The sequence below is a fragment of the Branchiostoma belcheri genome, unplaced genomic scaffold (assembly GCF_001625305.1).
Source record: "Branchiostoma belcheri isolate BF01 breed outbred unplaced genomic scaffold, Haploidv18h27 scaffold25, whole genome shotgun sequence".
NCBI lineage: Eukaryota > Metazoa > Chordata > Leptocardii > Amphioxiformes > Branchiostomatidae > Branchiostoma > Branchiostoma belcheri.
The window spans coordinates 2678451-2700385 of record NW_017803854.1 but is presented as its reverse complement, the minus strand read 5'-3'; the positions used below and the strand labels follow the sequence as shown (position 1 = coordinate 2700385).

The window sequence follows — 21935 nt, the reverse complement described above, 5'->3', positions numbered from 1 at the left end:
ATCAGGCAGTATGATTGGTTCTTCTTGAGGGGGTCTGAGTGACTTTGACCTTCCTTTATGCAATGGCTGAAAAGCTATCGGTGTTTTTGACTTTGAACCTGTATGGCTCATGTACATCACGTGATTTTGCCGTGTATTGAATTTCAAGATGGCCGAATAGGTTCATCTAGAATATCTGGGAACAAACTATGCCAACGTCAGTAGTTAAGCATTAATGTACGTAGTCAGCTGTCTGATACGAACTTTCCATCATCACTGTCCTTGGCTACGTATATACATGTAGTACCTTTTCTGTGTTCAGCGTATCTACGTGTAACTTGAAACATTTCATATCTGTGTCTATTTCTTTTTATTGTAAATTTATGTAATAAAAATCATAAACAATAATCCATGTGACAATTGAAACTTCATAACAAGATTTATTTCTAGACTAGCAATATTACAAACGCGCAAAGTACCGTTCCCGTTACATCAATTAGTGTAATACATTTGATGTAAGAAATGTTAAATCCCTTTCGATATAGGTACCATAGAAATATATACATCCGTCTTTTAACTCTTACATGTAAGGAAATCTACAGCTTAGTTTTCCATTCAAAAAGCAATTCTTGTACGCCAGTAGATATCTACAATCTTCCCGAGAATCAATCAATTATTACTGTCTGATGTTAGAATCGTTCTTCTGTGAAAATTGTATGCACTGACACAAGTCAGCAATATTGCATATAAAGCAAAGAAACGTTGGCAAATCTACGAAACAGGCGTCGTTTCTGTCAGAAGCTTTCTTTAGAATTCAATTACCGGATATTTACGGCTAATTAACATCAAGTCTTCTCGTTGCAGGTTTCCAATGATTGAGTCCATGCATGTATTAGAACAAAGTGTAAAACAGAATGGATATGTCCGGAGCACACTAGATGAACTCCCTTGGCAGTGTAGTTACCTTATGATCAAGGCACTTGAGGTACTAAATAGATGTAGACTATTCTTTGTTTCCCGGATTCAAGCTTTAAGCAGCATCTGTTGTATCCAGAACCGTGCTTTATCCAGAACCAGGCCGTGCTCAGGCAGCGTTCTGAATAGTCCACGCGTTTCTAGAACCGTGCCTGGGGCAAAATTACGTTCTTGAATACGAGGAGACTATCCAGAACCGCGTGCCTGATTCTAACCCTTCAGGCACATAAATGTAGAACTAGCTAGCCTCTACCAGGATTCGGGAAGCGTTGATAAAGAGTAGACATTGGCCAAATGGACAGATGATATGTCAGGGGAGTTGGTCCGCGCTCTGAGAACATATTGCCGTTCCCGAGCTTGCATAAAACTAGATAGGCACGGTTTTGGGTACGAAAGGAGGTGTCTTTAGGGGAGGGGTTCGTCGGATGGGCGCGGCCTGGGCGGATAGGGACGGTGAGGACGTGGCCGCCAGTGCCCATGTTCCTCGCTGCTGCTGCTGTCGTGCCCCGGGCGGTGTTCTCCGCTGTGACCGCCGGGACGGTGGTGCCCGCTGCCGGGACGGTGGTGCCCGGGGTAGGGTCGGTCTCCGCCGGAATGGGGCTTGTCTCCACCGCTCATCAGCTCGTCCCAGTCGCCGTCGTCCTCTCCATCCCAGTGCTGTGTGAACACAATAACAACTTTGATTAGTCTTAGAACAAAATAGAGTAGGGTCCAGCCGTTATCAGCTAGTCTCCACCAGACTAAAAACGCGGATTCTAAACCTTAAATATGGCCAAATTTGGAGAATAATTGTCCAAGCGAGCTTTGCCACCGTGTATACGTAGTTCATTTCACTTCACAATTGCCCGAATCAAAAGAAAGAAGACTGTTACTGAAATGTACTCCTGATACTCCTACCAGGCAGATGCATCTAGATCTTGGTTGGCCGACTGTGAGAGAGAGATTCTTGAAAAGCACTTTGGTCATGTTCTTTAAGATCCTCACGAGTCACGAACCACAAAATATTTACAACTCCCTTTTGCCTGTTCATGCATCTCACAGTCATAATACCAGATCTTCCGCACATAACTTTAGATTACCAATACCTAAGTCCAACAGCAGAAAACGCTCATTCCTGTATCGTGCAGTCGTGCTCTGGAACGATCTACCATCTGACGTTAAGACACTGTGCGATGTTATCAGTTTTAAGAAAGCCGTTTCAAACAGTAGTAGTGTCACCTGATCCTTGACCCTTGCTCGCCACTTTTAAATTGTTCATATCTATGTGTATTTATTGTTGATGTGGTGTACATGTATGTATGTATGTATTTTTAAATGTCTCCACTATGTTGTAATTGCTATAATGTTTGAGCCTTGGAAGATTAGCCCTTCGGGGCTAAAAGGTTTCGAAATAAATGAAATAAATGAAAGAAATTCATTATACGAAACTCAGAGGGCGTGGGACTGCAATGTCATAAAGAAGACGAAGAAAAAAACGCAAAATTTGTTTCTGTGAAAATATCATCATGGTACAACACAATAGTATGCAGCTGGCGGTTCGGCAGTGTGCACAATTTATCGAAAGTATCAACATACATATATATACCTTTAAAGTTATCCGGCTTACTCAACATTACCGCTGTTTTGTGAACCTTTAAAACGCCCGGAGGTAATGTGGCATGGCCGCTCGGTGGCACGGGCTGGTACCAAGAATTTTGGCTAATTTGGCTCAAGAATGCCGACAGACCATTGGTCTCCAAGTCGGTGATTTAATAACGATCCTTGCCAATCAACAGGCATCAGTAGATTTGTAGCGTTAGTTGAACTATATTGTAAGACTAGTGGGCGGAGTTAAAGAAACTTAAGTTGATATCTGTAGTATTAGCTTTTCTTTTGAAAGTTTATTGCAACGTGTTGCTCTTTTGTCACAGGGTTGAATTTAAAATATCACTCAAACAAAAAATGTTCATTTTCAAGATTAAAAAACATTTTCAATATTCAAATGTGTTTTCAATATTATCAATAAAGCATACGATTACAGAAATAGCTCTGTCAAGGAATCTCTGTCATCTCTTAATTTCACAAATCTTTTAAAAAGTGTCGTTGCTTTTCCCTCCCTTTGTCCGCACTAGTGTTTGCGTGCCGGTCGGTTCTGCCTGAATGCATATGACTGCGTGCGCGCACGGTATGCAGGGAATGACAGTCTGCGCCAGGTACGGTGTGGTACCACCACGACATTGGTGACACCAAGGTCAACGTTCGCACGAACAGATAAGAATTGTGCATATACGTTTTTTTAATGTCGATATCTGTAAAACAATGATTGTTCCTTTTTGTTCCACATTGTACGCTATTTATCAATTCCTTTTGATGAGCGTTATTGAAAATCCTCAAGTCGAATGCCAGATTGCCAAAACAAAAAGAAAAAAGAAAAACGCAATGGACTTTGGAGCGCCCGGCGTCCTCATACTAGTTTTGTGCTTCCAGAGCCTTAGACAAGGCAACTTCGGTTATCGTTAAGCGCTGCTCAGCCTGCCTGAATTTACTGTTAAGCGTTATCGCCCCTCCTGTATAAATGTTGACATTAAGCGTTGACAAGATTCCCCCATGCAGACATTCATAGAATGACATCGCATTACCCAATGCATGTAGTGCTATTAACATGTTTTACTAGTTAGGATTCTAAGTTTTATTCAATATTTCTATTAGGTGCAATAAAGTTCTTCTATAAAGATATGACGTGGTCCCCACTCACGTGTTCGTCGTGGTCGCGGCCGCGGTGCTTCCTGAGGTACAGCGCGCCCAGCGTGATGGAGACGCCGACCATCAGCACGATCAGCACCGACAGCACGGTGATGCAGCAGCGGCGGTTCCTGCGCGGCGGCGCTGCAGTTGTGATGGTCACCGGCAGGGGAAGCTCCGTCGCGTCCACCTTCTGGGGCAGCGGGGCGGTCGGCTCGAGCTGCACGGCCGCAGGTGCTGCTGGCTCCGCCGCCGGCTTCTTCTCGCCGGGGTTGGTGGTGATCTTTCCCATGATGTCCTGCCGGGAAATAAGGCCACAAGTGTCAAAAGAAAATCATCAAGTTCAACCACGGTTCAGCGGAAATACAGTGCAATACGATTCACGAGCACTATGTCCATTTGTATTCATTTTTGACAAGACATTTGTTATTGTAATATAGACCAATACTCCTCTGTATCTCTTCCAATTACTAGTACCTCTCTATGTTATATAGCCTTATGAAGGATCGCTATTCAAAGGGGTTTAAACTATCAGTTTATAGTAGCAACAGATTGAGATGGGATCTGTATCTGTCAGCTGCGTTAACATTATACCACAGGCGTCATGCATGAGGTTTTAACTCTGGTCTTGATTTAAATCGCGAAGAAACAAAACATTTATGTATATGTACATGTACATGTATGTATGTATGTATGTATGTACGTATGTATGTATGTATGTACGTATGTATGTATGTATGTATGTATGTATGTATGTATGTATGTATGTATGTATGTACGTATGTATGTATGTATGTATGTAACGTGGCTGTGTTTTCATTTTATGGCGGATGTTTGTTCTCTCGAAATGTTTTGGTCTGTTGAAAACTCAGTCTATCTCAGTACAATGTAGCTTGGCATTTCTTTCAGAACATCCTTGGTAATTTCATATTCTGATTTCAACGCTGTTCACACCATCAACTAGGTATTAATTCCATGTCTTTTCTTTAAAACTGAAAGTTTTCTAGCTCCACCTACGACCATAAAGGAAATTAAGTTTTAACCGTTTATTTAAAGACATCTACATTAATGATACGCAACAACCCCCTCTTGTTCCTTCTAATTGCCAGTTTATAATTAGTAATCTTTGTGAAAACAGGTAGTAAAGACGGGGAATTCCAACCCAAATCCTTGTTTAAATCAAACAAACATGGGAAGTTTCCGATTAGTCGGTTGTAACGTCCCCTACCACCTGTACTAAGAAACCGTATCGTTCTTTTCTCCATTGTCTCACTAGAGTCGCGGGGTTTTGAAATACTGGACTTTGGAAGAAAGGGGGTCAAACCCGTTCTAGACAGACTAGGAAGGGACCTACGGTTTACGTTTCAATATGGCGCAGTACACAGAAATGCTACCAAAACTAGAAGCTTTTAGTAATAGTATCGTCAAAATCCAGTCTTTCCCCCCAAACGTTACCACATCGTCCATCGTCTTCCCGGCATATAGATAATGGGTGAATCAATGTTATCATTTGTGAAACTTCAAGCACAAAATCTGTCATCATAAGTTGAATCTAGGTCGAACCGTACCGTACTGTCACCGCCTTTTAATAGTCGTTATGATGTGCATACGTACATGTATACGCAACGTAAGTAGTCAAGAAGAAGGTGTATATTGTGGTCTTACCTCACGACACTTGTCTCGGTACTTCCCTCGCTGTTACGAGTCCTGTCGGTACGTGTTCAGTCGTCGGACCCCGGCTATCTTGTGGGCCAGGGAGTCTTGTGGTGTCGGTCTGTAGTTACGAAGCCCAGATCCGTACCTGGCACTGCGAAGGTGCGCAATCAATCATGCATAAACATTAGGAGCCCCGGCACGTGAATATCGGGCAGCAGATCGTTGTACCCAGTAGCAGTGTGGACACAATGCTCGCTCCCGGGCGGGGGTGATGACATCATGGGTTGATCGACCCGTGACTTTTGTTACCAGTCGGGACGTCGCGGTGTGACACCGAGGCTGGGACGCTTTTGTCTGGCTGGTCGGCAGGTATTTGGTTTACCTGCAGGAAACAACATTGGCCTTCTTCACATGCAAATAGATTCCGAGAAGCCCTTTCAAGCCAAACGGCTTTGGGGTACTTCGGAAGTTTGAATTAAAGAAAACACCGTAGTTATAAATCTAATAGTACAAGAAAGGGAAATTTGGGGATTCTTAATTGTTAAAATTAAGACTTTTTTTATTCTTTTTTTAAAATTCTGACATAGTATGGTAGTTTAGTCTACTTCCAGTACTATTCATTCAGTGTATATGTGAAACAACATGTAATGTCATAGCAGACGTTGGGCAGTGAAGGACTCAGAAACGTGGGGCGTTCAGAAAGATGAGCGATTTTCCACTTCTAAGTCTAACATATCTGTTTGGAGATTAGTGAAGCCCTGGTTGTAGGAACGTTATATTTTATTTACAGCAGAACCAATAGATAAACAAAAAAATTAAAAAGGTAACGTTAGAGATACTAATATTCTCGATTTTGTTAAATTCCTTGTGTATTCTGTGACTTTGCTGGCCAATAAATTCCCCCGACCAATTACTGGTATCGCTGCAGCCTAACTTCGAACCCGCGCTAGCTGTTATAGTCCAGTAGAGACTACCAAAAATATCTCGACTGTTAACTTAATGGTTCGACCTTCACCTGAGTCATGTTTTGTTCAGTAGAAGTCATGGCAAATACCCAGAAATGTTGACACAAAAGCAGGAAGTCAAACTTAGCGATCTAGATAACACTCCGGGGGCGGTAGGGGTTTAAAGTGCCTTGCACAGGTAATAAACTTGAAAGGCCTTTATTGTACGTTTATGCTTTTACAAGTCTAAGTGACGTTACAGGACGCGATGATAAAAAAGAAGCAAAATTACAGTGACTCATTTTTAGAACATGATAACTTACTACAACTACCAATACTAATGTAAACTACATTAGTCTTGATAGTACAGGTTCAACTTCTCGCTTCTTAAGACAGTTGTAGGTGTCGACGGTAACTACTACCAGGTGATCCCAGGTGTATAAACCTGTAGCCTTTAGTACCTTCGTCAGAAGATTATTTGTATAGATAGATTAACTGAAGAAAATTAAAAACATGTGATTACATACAATGGAGAATATGGAAAAAGTCATCATGAAAATATTACGAAATGTGAATCGTGAAATAATGTAGATAACATTAATCCATACATGGGCAAATATCTGAACAGTTGAGCGGAATGATATTTGACAGAAAAAGGTGATTGTCTCAGACATCCCTAAGCCTGGTAGAGGCTATTTTGAAACCAAAGACTGGTAAAATCCCTTTAATTACAGCCAGTTAAGACGTAAGTTACGCTGCGTTTAAGTGCGTTATATGATTATTTCATCGGGTATAAAATACAATGTAACTTCAAAACGGATTCCTCTTTCAAACGAATGGACTAGCCCAGTGACCTTCGACCTTCAAACATGGCGGCCCACTGGCGGATTTTGGCCGTCGTAGCCGTGATTTGCTTCGGTTTGAGGCACGTTTTCTTTGCTGGTCCCTAAAAACTACACCAAACGGCTAGCCAAAAACTCTTCTTCAAATGCGGCTCATGTTTAGATATCTTTTCTCCAACGTCAAGCTATGAGAGGCCGTGAATTGGCGTGAAGGTAGCTAGGTGGATCCGCCCCCTTCCTGTTTCAAAACGTACGTGCGGACAGACGACTTTCGGTAAGAATTTACTTGAATTTTATCTGAATTATAAGCGCCAGTAGGCTGGTAGCCCCTGTGGTGGTAGTTTATTCCATGCCTGTATACTAGTAACTGGCACGCAGAACTTCTTGAATTGCGTATATCCAGTTTAAAAATGTGTGGCAAATTGTTTACTATAGTTTTTAATATCGATGTTCTCTGGTATAGGAGGCCATAAATTGTGCAGACCTGTGAGAGATGTCTGGAAGCGGTATCACGGCGTCAGGTGAGCAGTGGCTGCGGGAGATGGAGGGTTTCCGCGCCAACCCCACAGCCTACCTGGTGGGCAGGAGGATGGACGAGGAAGGGTTCGCGTTGGATGTACTGCAGGTCAGTTCTGAAACTTTAACAAGTAGTACAGTAGGGGCATCATCACTGAATAGCTTTAAACAACGCTTGCTGTTAGATCTGCAAAGGTTCGGTGTAACACATAACAGGTCCTCCTGTGTAATGACATGACTATGACCATATGCATGACATTGACATCCAAGATTCCCATGCCAAATGAGAAGATTTAGATTCCAGGCCCCTCCCAGTGCCCTGTTTTAAGAAGGCTGCATGAGCTCAGGTCTTAGCCTTTTAATCTTTGTCTGTGGAAACTCTCTTTGTGTTTTCCAGGCACTGTACTCAGATGAATTGTCAGATACCATCAAAGTGCAGTTACTTGGGCTGCTGAAGGAAAGGGTACGTACCTGAGTGATTTTCATGTCATGACGTCAATTTAAGTTCATACACAAAAATGGCTATACATTATTGTATTAGTATCTGTACACAAATGATAAATAGTATGCAACTGTTATACATTATCAGAATCTACTAAATCTTAACATTATAGTACATATTATACTATCTCAGATAGTATAGTATGTACTATAATGTTAAGATTTAGTATTCACAATGTCATGTAACAGGATGAGTACTAGTACTATAGCTATTATCTATTGACTTATCTCTCTCCAATCACTTTTTCAGTGTGGAGTGTTGTTAAGCACCAACACAAGGTAAGATCTTGAAAGATTTTCTTTTCAAATTTCTTCACAAAATCCTACTTCATTTTTCATACCAAATCTTGATGAGACAAGCCTTAGCTATTTGATAACCCAAGTTATCACACAGTCTAGAATAATCATATCAAATGTTATCACTGCCCAGGTATGACATAACTTGAAATACATCACCCTCTTGTTCCCTGCTACAGTGTAGAGCAGACAGTTGGATCTCTCACTGGAATCTTCCAACAAGCTAATGTAGACACAGCAGTGTTCTTCAAAGGCCAGGTTAGTTTTCTCTTCTCTCACAGACTCTAAAGACTCCTCTAGACAATTTGGTCCCAAACTCCTTGGTGCCTATTTTAAATGAGTGAGATTGTTGAGCTTCTAAGCATTTGGCCAAACTTTCAGTGGTCTTCCAACGATGGTCACTTTTAAATTATTTTTTTTCTTTTTCAGGTTCTTGTGGCCATAACAACTATATTAATCACAAGAGATCAACTGGTAAGTAATCTATTTTTAAAAAAAAACGAAACATTTTTTATGTGGAGGGTGAGCTCTCAAATCCTTGATCCTGTTTGTGAATAGGGGAGGGGATAAAAGACTCGGGAGCTAAAATAAGTTTGGCAACTAGGCTATCATTGACATAAAGATAGCTGCAGTTTTCTTCTTTCTCACTAGGTGGAGCAGCCCCAGTTGGTGGAAGAGTTTCTCAACACCCTACTGGATGTGGTCGGTAGGATCAACAGTGGGCCTGACCAGGTGCTGAGGGGCGTGGCCTGCGAGTGTCTGCGAGAAATGGAGATGTCTTATCCTGTAAGTCCCTGCTAAGTTGCATTTCTTCAGTAAGCTATTCTCTCTACTGTCTTTATGTCAATACCCTGCAGCCTTATGTCCATTTATGGCTGATCTTACAGGGTTGATGAAATACAAATTATATGAAATAAAAACATCTGGCTCTGAGATGTTTGACTTGAGATAGCAATTTTGAGATACATGTTTTTTGAGATAGCAAAACTTGTATTGTTTTCGTCAGCATCCATGGATGCCACCATGTTGGATTTTGACTTTGCTAGCCTGCTATCCAGATCCTATTCTACATGTAGCTCCACTTTACTCTTCCAATCACTTCCCTGCATCCATCAATAGAAAAACAATTGACATTGGAATATTTAATACATTATCTAATATAATTGTAATTGAATGTTTCAGGGTCTCCTTATGCGAAAAGTTGGACACCTGTATGCCATGTGTGAAACTGAGAACACTTTTGTAGGTCAGAGCTATATGGTAAGAACAAATAACATTTATGATCATTCGAATCCTTTACCTCTTGTCGGCTGATATTCTGAATGAAAATACATTAAAACAGAACTTATTTCAACATATATGTTAATGGTTAATATGTTAATGTTAAAGGTGTCAATCCTCCAGAGACTTCCATTCTTAATTAATTCTTACAATTTCTGTGTTTTACTTATTCAGATGCTGTTTGTGACTGTTTTGAGAAATGCTATGCAGAACATCCTACAGGAAACAGAGGTGTAAGTTTTGAAACATCAATTGATTTGTTTTATTATATTCTTTTTTTATTATAAGTTTGGCAATACATTTATGGAATGTCATCTCCATAATGGGACCAAATTTTGGTGTGGCATCATGTGGAAGTTTCTATTTGTTTTATTTCAGGACAGAAAAGACTCAATTGACAGAACTCTTGGCAGGGAGAGTGGAACCATTTAAGGTAACAAAAGTATATCTGTGTGAACTAAAAAATGGTACGATGACCTGTAAATACTGTTTACTAGTAGTACTAGCATGTCCCTTGTTGTCTCTGTCACGACCAGTGAAAGAATAGCTCTAGATCTTTTGTGAGATAAATTGGAGTTAGATCACCTTCATGTTTATAATGAAGTTGAAATGTTGTTGGCTTTTGTACATGTTTTCTTTGTATTAACTGGATGTTTACATCACCTTACAGCCTATATGTTTGCCAGACAAGGTGGACAGCAACACATTCCCCTTGATACAAACGGTGAGCTAGCTTTCTGCATTGTATCTCTGCATACAACGTTTTCAAAAAGCATGTCAGCAGAATGTACTGTACCCATGCAAAACACAAATTTTTCACTGCTTTATTTGAATATACCTTGTATCAGAACTTTGCCTGTTACAGACAATATTTTTCCATCACAACATTTGATGTCACATGGGATGTCATCCTTAAATATGCTAATAGGACCTTCTAGACATTCACCCGAAGTGCTATGTAGAATACACTGCAGAGGCACAGTACATTCTGCCAACATGCTTCTTCAAAGTTTTCTACTATTAACTCCATTTCACTGCAAACAATCAAAGATGAGATATTTCAGCTAAGATTTTTTGTGTTGTTAACTTGCTTAGGAAAGAGAGCAGACACCCAGTGCTGACACGAAAGGGTTGGAGAGTAAAGAGCTGAAGAGTGTCATCTCGGTGGTTGTGGAGCAGCTCCCCCTGCTGACTTCTGCTGGAAAGGCATTTGTGCTGAGGCAGCTTATCAGCTGTGTGGACATGTCTCCTGGCCTTTCAGCCTCTGTAGGTTAACCGTTAACACCAACTATTCTGAAACAAAAACTTTTAGTTTTATCTTGAAATTTCATCTGTGTTCACTTGGTAGAATAGCCTGGGTACCATCCTACTTGTATGCCGGGGCTCCCACACTCGCTTCCCTAAGAAGTACTTCTTAGGGAAGCGAGTATGGGAGCCCCGTTATACAAGTAGGATGGTACCCAGGCTATTGGTAGAAGTCTCTACGAAGAAAGTTTGAACTGCAATTTCCAACACAGGAAATTGTCCCTCGACTTTGTCTTTTTTTTTATCATTTCAGACTTTCAAGTCCCAGTTCCTGAGCCATGTGGCCACAACTGACATCGGACTGTTACACACAGTACTGCAGTTAAAGGTAGGAAAGCACAAAACATTCTGTTTTCTACTATATGATAGAAACTGTCAGTAGTATTGGTATTTTGCTGTAAACTTCTTTGTTTCATCAAAACTGCTGTCCTTTCTATTTTCGTCATTGAATATTTAACTTTTAAGGTTCATGAGCATAAAATCTTGATGGCAATCAAATTTTTCAGTTACTATACTATAATACTACAGCTGTATACCACATCATGATACTGTATTACTATTTGATACTATGCCATACATGCACTATACTGATACATTTGTACTAAATATATACTCTCTCTCACTACACTGTACTAGGCTATACTGCACTACATTGCACTAGGCTATACTACACTATACTATACTACACGTCACTATATTTCACTACACTATACTACATGTACACTACACTACACTACACTACACTCTACTATACCCTCCAACTGACAATGCACTCAAAGTCAAACATTTCTCATCTCCTTGACTTCAGACCCAGTTTGGCGCAGACCTACTGAGTGACATGGATGAGGACCTACTGGTGAAAAGACTGCTGACATTCGCTAACCACCCGTGTGTACCAGTGTTACAGAGGTTACTGTGCTGGCACTGGATACTACACTACACCACTGACAAGGAGGTAAAATCACAGTCGTTTATAATGGCAAAGATGGTCCCATACCCTTTTTGAGGCTATAGGGACAGTAGGATGATGATCCACTGTGTCTAGAGCCCATCTCTCTCCTTCCACCACCTTTTACCCCCAACCAAAGTCAGGTACTCAGTTTACACCTGGGTGGAGTGAGGATAGTTGTATAAAGTGCCTAAATTCCTAATACATGTAACACAATGTCTTGCCAGTGATACCAGGAATTGAACACCTGACCTCTCTTTCTTGTGTCCACTTGGCCATTCGACTCCACTAGTCTTATATACTGCATGCCACAGGAAGTTTCTAAGTTGAAAATTAGTTTAGCTCTTCCAAGCTCTTCATTTTTGTTTAAAGTTTGTCAGACAATCAGTTTGGTGCCCTATAAATTCACAAAAACTCTTATAACACCGGGTACCCCTCTGAATGTGAAATCTCTCAAATTTTCTTCTCATATTTTCATTTCAATCTTTTCATTATTTCAGGCATCAGGAGAGGTAATTCCTGCTAGGATACATGGCTCGCTGGTCACTCAGCTGTTCCCACAGATCTTTGACCACATGACAGAGATGGTGACCAAACTCCGAGCGGTCAGTCTGTACTATGCAACCAACACACCACCAGGTAATGTGGAGAGCTCAGGTGCAGTTTTATTGATATCAACTTGTATTTATGTTAACCTTTACAGAAGGACCAGGCAGCTGTCACCATGGTAACTGGTGCTGTAGGAGACAACCTGTGGTGTTGGATTACATTATATTGTAGCAAGGTGCAGGACAGGGTTGGAGGAACTGGTGTCACCATATACTAGTATAGAATGTGTTTGATTAAGAGTATTTAAAAACAGAGCATGCGCAGTAGTTTGTTAGTCAAGACCATATGGACACTTGTTCTCTCTAATGCAAAGAAATATAAGATTCATATGGTCAGACATGTCAAATTATTATCTTAAGAAAAAATTGAACTCTAACCTTCAGCCTTATATATACTGTTGTATTTTGTGCAGACTCGTCCCTGCAGGTGTTGATCGACAGCCTGGTGTGTGTACAGAAGTCAGTACAGCAGGGGGTTGGGGGCAGGCCGGCACTAGCCTTGTTCCAGGCTCTGTTCCAGTACTACAGGCAGCACCACAGCCCTGCACTGGCTGCTGAGATACAGCGGTAAGTTGTGGCCTCAAGATAGACTATGTAGGACACTCTTTTCTGCCAGTGCTTTTTGTGTATAGCCTTCTACAACCAGTTTTGTCAATATAGGGTTTTTCATTTTAAATCTTATCAGGCCAGAAGATGTGACAGATCTTATATAGAAAGTTGTTACTGAATGCTAACCTGGCCATTAAAAATGTTGATTTGTTTCCTCTCCTGATCCCCAGCCTCCTGCTGGATGTTGTCCTGTTCCACCCCAAGTTTGTAGCACACACCATCGACCTGCTGGACTGTGTGGAACAACTCACTCCTGACAGGTCCGTCTGCATTCTCTTCCAGATCAAATTTGCAGTCTTAAGTAATGTATTTGTGGCATTTACACTTAAAGATGCATTTATCTACATGTATAGTGAGGGCTAGATGCAATACATTCCATACAGTCTTTAAAACATAGCATCTGTATAAAATCTTTGTAAAGTCTCATTGTTAAGATGTAATCATATAGGGTTTAAATGGTTTAGATGTAATACAAAATACAAAGTGTCTTTAAAAGATAGCATCTGTATAAAATCTTTGTATTGTCTCATTGGTAAGATGTAATGATGAAATGGTTTTGTACAACTGTTCCCAGCCCCATGCCTGTGGAGATCCTGGGTGCCCTAGCTGACCACACGGTGAAGTCAGCCCCTAGGGACATCATACAGGACCTGGAACACTACCTGATGATTCTGGAAAAGGCCGCTTCTATGACACAGATAGACCCTAAGGTACAAAAATTCTGGTTTCAAGATCATCTAGTACAGTAAAAGAAATGGTTCGTTTTCAGAGGAGCATTTGAGTAGAAAGTTAGTAGAAAATAGTATAAAAATATATAGTCTTAAAATAGAAATTTGTTACAAAGTATAAAGTGAGTACACAAGAAAGTTGTTACTCTGGCAACTGGATGGATTTTGACACTTGCTAGAGTAACAGTTTCCTAGTGTATGTCATTACCTGGATGTCTAACCTTCACCAACGACATATAAAGTGAGCACTCCATTTTACTTGATGACAATGGAAAATTCTCAAGGCCTTGCTAGCATAGTAAATAAATACAACAATAGTATTCTATTTTCATGAACATTAAATAAATACATTGCATTACAATACTTTTGTTGAAAAGTCATTACTAATACTGTGAAATGAAACCACCGTGAAAATTGATTAATTTACAGACTATTCCCATGAATGCTAATTGCTGTATACCTGATGTTCCAGCCCACAGTGTTGTACCTGCTGACACTGCTCCAGACCACGCCTCTGTGTGAGGAGGGCAGCTGGCACCGAGGACACGCCCTGCTGTCTGTGTGTGCTGCCGTCATCAGGAACCATCACAGTGCACAGTACTTCAAAGGTTGGACTTGATTTGATTTATTCTCCCAAATTACACATACCTAAAATAACAAGAGTACCAAAAAAACATGCTGGGGCAGAAAAGAAACCCTGAGGCTTGTTCAGTTCCTCCATTTCAATTAACAACTAACATATATTGTTCTTTACACTATGTATTTGCATTCTTACGTGTTCATTTTACACCCAAATGTTCTATGTTTTGATGGTGATGGGCATGGCTTTGGGATCAGTCTATTTCTATGCTGACCTTTGAACTTGTCTCATTTTTGGAACAGAGATGGGGGATGTTCTGTACACCATGTTGACCTTGTATGATGACCTTGATGTTCGGGACCAGGCTCGGCTCTACTACACCCTTCTCACTAACCTGTCCTTTGATAAGGTGAGGGCTGATATTAGCACAACATGGGAGTCTGTAAAATAACATAGCAAATCAACACACAAAGAGACATAACTGTGGAATGTGGAATATACTTGGACAAACATGTTACACGTACACAAACCCACAACTCATCAGCAATCCAAAACAATATTTCCATACCCAGAAGTAATTAGTTCATCTCACTTATTGCCTCTAAAGATTGAACTTTCAGTTTTAAGATCTGTCACATTTTGAGTTTTATGCCATCAGAAATGAATGCTGTGAATAATGTTGTTGCCAATTTTAGGCTTCCCTGTGACAAAAAAAATGATATAGGTCAGGTTCATGCTATTTAGAAATGATTGGAAACAGTGTATTTCTTCCTTCTGTACAAACACTAATTGTTGACAAGTGTATGTTTTCTCCCATGAAATCCTGTTGTGCAGTTGTCCACTCTCCTGGCTGTGTCAGCTGACAACCGAGCTCCAACTGCCACCAGCCTTACCAAACTTGTCACAGGTAATGTACTTATCATGAAATGTACCAAGAACACAGATGAGCTTTCATGCTAATATACCCATAGTCACAGGTTACGTGTTATCCTTGTCTAGTACTTTCTAAATTCTACTGTAATGAACAAGGATTAACTGTACATCATTAAGTCATGAAATCTGATATGTTTTCCTCACCTGTTGTCACCTGCAGGTGGCAGCACCTTCCCACCTGCTGCACCTGTGGTACAAATCACACAACCTCTGCTCAAGCTCACCAGGTCAGTGTCAGTACAAACATGTCATCTCACGTATTCAAGCATTAAAAAACGTAAAGGCAGTCCTGTAGCCTTTTCCAGGTCATAGGGGTAGTGGGTTTTGATGCCCAACCAAAGTCTGGTACTCATTTGAGTTAGAGTTTATTTGGAACCACAATTAGCATATATATAGTTGCTATTCTTCCTTTGGTCCTACATACGTTCTGACAATGTAGTTATTGTTCCAATTTGTATTGTTTCCACACAGAGTACCTGATGATATTGGGTTTAAGACAGAAGAACCAGAAGAGTCGCTAATCAAAGAAGAAGGTATGTTGATTAAGTACACTGAAGCTAACCGACATCTATCACACTACAGTTGTCCCTCAGTAAGACATCTGGAGCTGCATAGTTCCCATTTAGAACTTTTATTCACCCAGTCTCTGTCACGTCGAGCAAGGTTGGACATCCAGGTAACACAGGAAAACAGTTACTCAAACAAGCAACAGTGGATAAATTTCTATCAGTCACTGACAAAAAGTCATAGATGCTACTTGAAACGTCCTACAGTTTTCAAAATGATTCCAGTTGCTAGAGAAACTTGTTTTCTTAATCCATCAATTTATTTCACTTGATGACCAATGTAAACCAGTGTTGTGCTCGTTTCCCACAGAATTTTACTTAATGTGCCTTCCTCAATGTCTTACCTCTACAGACTTGTTATCTACCTACCTTGGGAGAATACAGGCCTCCACAAATCAGCCAGCAATCCACATGAAGTACTATCTTCACTTTGTGAGTATCTTAATTTTGAAACATCATTTTATGTTCACAGAGAATCTTGCAGCTTGATTCTGTTCCCTACCCATTAAATCAATCAATCAATAAAATAGATAATAAATTTGCCAAAAGACCCAAAATATAGTGCAGTAATTATAGTAAATCTATGTACTGTTTTTTCTTCTTAAGGACCCAGAAGCAGAGTCAGACTACAGCAGGTTGTATGCATTGGTACTGCATGTACAGACAAGCAACAAGTATGCACAAGTCAAAGGTGTGTTACTTTTCTTACTTTCTATTTGTTTGAAAGGTTGTTTTGTTGAATTTTTATGGCTCATATTTTGAATTTTACATTGTTGCTTACTAGTAAGTAGTTAACTGCAAGGAACGTACAAAATTTGATATTGTGATTAGTAACAGTTTTAATGTTTCACCTGCAGTTTCTTTGTGTAGCACTAGATGGCGCTTCAAAGCTGTTACCGGTATCCACTGTTACAGTAGCTGTTAGGGCCTATACAGCACATCTGTAGAAAGTACTGCACCTGCATGAAATCTGCATTTTTCACAGTTTTTCTTTGGATGTATGGTCAACGTTGCGTTAGAATTTTGCCTGTTGCAGACAATGTCTTCTCTAATACAACATTTGAACAAGATGTTCTTCCAAAGTGCTACTTTATAAACAACAGTTAAAACTGCATTACGGGTTTAATGCACGCACAGTACAATCTGCCGATGTGCTGGTCTTTACCACACCTCATTATTACTTAGTAATCATGAGCAGTCACAAATATGCCATATCAAAACCCTAACCCCAAGCTGTTCTTATTCCCTACAGACACCTATGTATCCTGCATCAGTAGAGAGGACTGTCTGAAACCTGAGGATGGGTGTAAAACTGTTTCCCTGTCCTTCCAACCCCTGGAGCCAGTTCCTACACAGTTCACCACCAGGTACTGTATCGGTTCTCTTTTGTAGTTATCATAAATTGTTACTTCACCCCAAGGGAGTCTGATATTGTTTTTTGCCTCTTTTACTTCAAGTTTCTCTGTTTGTGTGTTTATATGTGTGTGTGTGTGTGTCTGTGTGTGTGTCTAGTGCATGTATGGGAGTGTGTGCATTTGTGTGCATCACATGCAGTGCATGTGTGTGTGTGTGTGTGTGTCTGTCTTAGTGTTTCTTACGAGTGCCATTATACACAACGCAGCGTTGCTATACATCCTCAGTGCTGCTATTTCTTCAGCTCATGTCTTTTTTGCACCTGATACAGCTGCGAGTTCAGCACGGAGGACGGCAGGACGTGTGCGGTGCACCTGCCAGAGCTGCAGCTGCTGTTCCGAGACCTGTTCCTGCCCCTGCCTGTTCCAGGTGCCCAGAGGCTGCAGCTGTTTCAGCAGCTGTGGAAACACATCATCCAACAGCAGGCAGCTGAACACAGGTAACTAACAGGTGCTACATTAGGGCTGGAAATACCACCTGCATATGCAGGTTAGTACAGTTAAAATTGGGACTGTGCAGGTATTTCTGAAGTCTACCTGCACCTAACCTGCACTGGTCCATGTACTGGGTATATGCAGGTTAGTGCAGTTAAAATTGGGACTGTGCAGGTATTTCTGAAGTCTACCTGCACCTAACCTGCACTGGTCCATGTTCGGGGTTTATGCGTTTTTGTTCGCTGCATTGACTGTTACCACCTACAAATATAAAGTAGTATACGAAGTATAAAAGAAATAATGGCAGTGGTTTCTGAACAGTTTTTAGTATGATCCATGCTTTTCCAAATTCTGAGTGGTGGTGGTAAAATTTTGTCTGGTGCAGGTAATTTTCAGCATTACCTGCATCATCAGTAGATGTCTAACCTTTATGGACTTGTCTGGTTGTTGTCTAGCCCAGAGAATGGCTGTGTGGAGTCTGTCTGCTGTCTAGCTGTGGGCTCAGATGCTGTGGACGGCATGTTGGAAAGAGAGCTGGGACCTTTCCTTTTGAAACATGAAGGTAGGATACATGTTACGTGTTCTAGTCCAGTCATTTTTATGCTGAAAGTATGTACATGTATGACAAACCTTAGGATATGTGTATTTTGTGTTCAAGTACAGCAATTTGGTGTAGCAATTTGGTTAGAGGTACTGTACTGGTACTGTGGACATGCAGCATTACCACTAATTGAGCACATCGGCATGCGCCAGTATGACCATATATGAGATGTTCTGCCGAAATGCTATGCACAATACATTACGGGTTTCACGCAGGTGCCGTACGTTCTGCCAACGTGATCACTGATTGTAACAATTTTCCCAGATGACGCCCACCTTGTCGGGATCCACCTCCCCCCACGGACACATCTCCTCATGAAGGTGAAACCCACAGACTCCACAGCCGTCGTTACTATGGCAACAGACAACTGGAGGATTCTTTCTCTCGTAAACAGTTATTTACATGGTCTAGAGAAGTCGGGTGCCTGATTTTCAGACCAAATATGTGCAATGTATATGTAACTTGGGCACCTGAACCCTCGCATTACACCCAAGTGACCTGAAATTTAGTATGGAGGTACTTTGGTCATATGACCACAGAACTTCATTCAAACATTTGGCATATAAAATCACTTAAGGTGGACTTTTTTTGCTACTTTCAGACCAAAAATGTACATTCTGTGCCCTAAGCTATTTAATAGTCATTCACTCATGTTGATAGATCACAAGTTTTGTTAGATTTCTGAATATTTCTTTGACACGGTGTAGGACAGAATTTTACAATTTTTGGCAATGTTTTATGATGTAAGATCTGAAATATTTTGAATTTCTTTCTTGTGCTCTTATTATGATAACACATGATAAGCCTTCAAATTTGAAAGAGAATGTATATTATATTAACCACAAGTGTTGGTAAAGTATCAGTGTTATTGAAAACAATGTATATTCTGTAAAATACTTATTCATTGAGTTAACTGTGGGTCATGGTAATGCAAATTTCATATGTTTGGCAATAGTCAAAAGTGCCACCGCACCTATAGAGACTTATGGTGGCTGTCACAACTTGTGGATATTTCCGCGACATGCCCCTCTCTCGGAATATTAGCACAGACACCAGCGCAAACCAATTAGCTCCTATTACAATCCTGTTTGAAAAGCTCTGCAGATGGTCGCCAATCGATGGGCTTAATTGACCTCTTCCCTTGTCCTACCTGTATGCTGAACAAATGCAGTGATTGCTGTGTGTTCACAGGGCTCGAAATACATGTGCTTTTTTCTTCATAACTATGCTGGTGCATGTAACATTGAAAATTGCCTGCACCAGACAAATTTTACCTGCATTGCTCAGAATTAGTATAGATAATACTAAAAATTGTTCAGAAACAAAATCCACATACATCTACAAGTATAACGTTATATAAATGTAACAGTGGGGGGGTTTATAGGCACTACCAACTGACCCGGCCGACGGGTCTAGACCTTTTAGCGGAGAGGTTAGAGTGTCTGACTGGGACCTGGGAGATTGTGGGTTCGAACCCCGGCCCGGGACCAGTGGGGTTTTTATCGGCTCCTCCTGTTTCTTACATAAACCCAGTACATGGAGGGTTATAGGTTATGTGCAGGTAGACATCAGAAATACCTGCACAGCTCCAATTTTACCTGCACTAACCTGCATATACCCAGTACATGGACCAGTGCAGGTTAGGTACAGGTAGACATCAGAAATACCTGCACAGCTCCAATTTTACCTGCACTAACCTGCATGTACAAGTTATATTTCTAGCCCTGGTGGCTACACGCTGTACCAGTGACAGCCCAGAAGGCCGGTGTATTTACCCAGGACATTTGCCTGCCTTGTGAAGAGGTGTGCACTGCTGTTAGCGGGTTTACCTCGCAACAGATTCTTCCTCCCTCCTCCACACAAGCGCGGCTCAGATTTCTCAGCTGTTTGTTAGTTTGTTCAGGGCTTGGTCACATTCACCATCTATGTATCACATAATGAGATACAAGTTATGCAATGTGAATTTTAATTTGCATAATCAATTAGCCCTATATTTATATACGAGTACTAGTATGTGGCAGAGACTGTCATAGGATGGTCCAGCCAGAGCCAGACTGTTAACAATTAGGATTTTACCATGGTCAATACTGACTGAAGGAGGCCATATAGTAATCAATCAGGAAACTGCAACATTCCTGTGTTTTCCAGAATATGACAATACACTGTTCCACGACCTTTGACAAATGATAGTAGTAAACTAGTACTGAAATGTAACTGAACAGTTACTGTCAGTAACATGTCAGTAAAGCAGCTTTAACTGTCATAACTCTAATGCCACCATCATTGGAACAGTTATAGATGTGGCCTACATGTACAAACATCAGTGATCTTTTGCCAATAAAGACATTAATTACTGGATCACTACACCAATCATTTCTTTGTATCAAGTTAAATGTGTGCCTTTTATTTGTGTCTCTCCAGCTTTGCGCGTTGTGAAATGGACATTGCACGGAGGACCTCTAGCGATTTACGTGCGCGCACTAATACAACATCCATGCGAAATGGATAACGTCATTTACTTTTAGCCAGCCATTGTTGTTGAACTCGTTAGAGATACTTCGATGTTGATTACTGAATACTTGATGTGTTTTCATCGAAATTGAATGAGTATTGCCTAAGTGAACTCTGTGCAAGTAAGTATACATTACTTATGTTTGCAATAATCAGAATGGACAAACGTCATTGTATGTTATACCGTCTGGCTACGCTGAATACACGGGCAAACTGTGATTTTTTTTTCAGCCAACTTAAAATCCATTAAGCTAGGAAGCGTATTATTTGAATAGCAGTCCAACTCAAGAACGTTGCCGCTACCGACGTTGATACAGCGGCGTTTTTGTCCTGTGTTGAAAATGGACCAATTTATGAGTCAATTTCAAACGAGCAGACTTGTGATGACGGCTTGGCGAAGGCTTCCAAGTCCTTGACTTTGTATTAGGTTAAACAAGTCCCCGGTCCGCCGCACGGCTGGGTTTTAATGCGCCTGACAAACACAACATTTCCCGACGATTACTCCAAACATTGCCGCGGTACAAGATAAACCAAAGTTGCCAAAAACTTTAATCTTTTGTGAGCGGGTAAAAACGCCACTCTACACAAAACCCCCTTTTGGGTTGAAGGGGGAAACGCGAGACGGCGAATTGCCGGCCGATTGCTTTGGTGCGCGCTGACACGAGACTGACTTAACCCGATCAAACCGCCAACGGTTCTGTGGGCCGTCTGCGCGGACACTTTGAACTACCTCAACGGCCTCGACCCTCGACTAAATCCTTCCGCAAGAAAAAACCCTGCTCGCTGAAAAACCGAGTAGAAAGACCAGAGCGGAACCCTATTAACACCAGATCCGCCTGTATCCATAAGTGGGTTACAGTACGAGCTCCCGATGAAGTACTTGTTAGCGATTTAAGAATCGGTCCTCACTCGGCCCAGGTTTGCTCACCTGCCCCGGCCCATTATAGAACACTTCCCTGCGCAATAGAGCTATTCTCTCCCCTTGT

General features: G+C 41.1%; 3 protein-coding genes across 3 annotated transcripts; 2 read left to right on the top strand and 1 right to left on the bottom strand.

The window, feature by feature from the left end:
• Positions 1 to 406: 406 nt before the first annotated feature.
• LOC109471542 lies at positions 407 to 3996 on the bottom strand. Its single transcript, XM_019770890.1, has 2 exons — positions 3689 to 3996; positions 407 to 1611 (listed from the first exon to the last, which is right to left on the bottom strand). Exons 1-2 carry the CDS (start codon positions 3965 to 3967, stop codon positions 1360 to 1362), a joined length of 531 nt encoding a protein of 176 aa, XP_019626449.1. The 5' UTR covers positions 3968 to 3996; the 3' UTR covers positions 407 to 1359.
• A 3113-nt stretch (positions 3997 to 7109) lies between these two features.
• LOC109471415 (AP-5 complex subunit beta-1-like) lies at positions 7110 to 10987 on the top strand. Its single transcript, XM_019770701.1, has 12 exons — positions 7110 to 7392; positions 7581 to 7742; positions 8031 to 8096; positions 8385 to 8413; positions 8611 to 8689; positions 8861 to 8905; positions 9083 to 9217; positions 9614 to 9691; positions 9887 to 9945; positions 10091 to 10145; positions 10383 to 10436; positions 10808 to 10987. The coding sequence occupies exons 2-12, from the start codon at positions 7611 to 7613 to the stop codon at positions 10985 to 10987; spliced, it is 912 nt and encodes a 303-aa protein (XP_019626260.1). The 5' UTR covers positions 7110 to 7392; positions 7581 to 7610.
• Positions 10988 to 12470: 1483 nt separating this feature from the next.
• On the top strand, positions 12471 to 18866 carry LOC109471414 (AP-5 complex subunit beta-1-like). Its single transcript, XM_019770699.1, has 15 exons — positions 12471 to 12605; positions 12988 to 13141; positions 13354 to 13443; positions 13758 to 13893; positions 14384 to 14519; positions 14794 to 14900; positions 15326 to 15398; positions 15585 to 15651; positions 15896 to 15957; positions 16343 to 16422; positions 16597 to 16681; positions 17243 to 17357; positions 17675 to 17842; positions 18293 to 18399; positions 18703 to 18866. The coding sequence occupies exons 1-15, from the start codon at positions 12542 to 12544 to the stop codon at positions 18864 to 18866; spliced, it is 1608 nt and encodes a 535-aa protein (XP_019626258.1). The 5' UTR covers positions 12471 to 12541.
• Positions 18867 to 21935: the final 3069 nt, after the last annotated feature.

Bases quoted from the DNA above. Each gene is read 5' to 3' on its own strand.
- LOC109471542 (XM_019770890.1), bottom strand. From the start codon at position 3,967: ATGGGAAAGATCACCACCAACCCCGGCGAGAAGAAGCCGGCGGCGGAG. The intron at 1,612-3,688 runs GTGAGTGGGGAC...GTGTTCACACAG, and splicing joins GCCGCGACCACGACGAACAC to CACTGGGATGGAGAGGACGA.
- LOC109471415 (XM_019770701.1), top strand. From the start codon at position 7,611: ATGTCTGGAAGCGGTATCACGGCGTCAGGTGAGCAGTGGCTGCGGGAG. The intron at 8,906-9,082 runs GTAAGTAATCTA...CTTTCTCACTAG, and splicing joins TAATCACAAGAGATCAACTG to GTGGAGCAGCCCCAGTTGGT. The intron at 9,692-9,886 runs GTAAGAACAAAT...TTACTTATTCAG, and splicing joins TTGTAGGTCAGAGCTATATG to ATGCTGTTTGTGACTGTTTT.
- LOC109471414 (XM_019770699.1), top strand. From the start codon at position 12,542: ATGACAGAGATGGTGACCAAACTCCGAGCGGTCAGTCTGTACTATGCA. The intron at 15,399-15,584 runs GTAATGTACTTA...TGTCACCTGCAG, and splicing joins CCTTACCAAACTTGTCACAG to GTGGCAGCACCTTCCCACCT. The intron at 17,843-18,292 runs GTAACTAACAGG...GTTGTTGTCTAG, and splicing joins CAGCAGGCAGCTGAACACAG to CCCAGAGAATGGCTGTGTGG.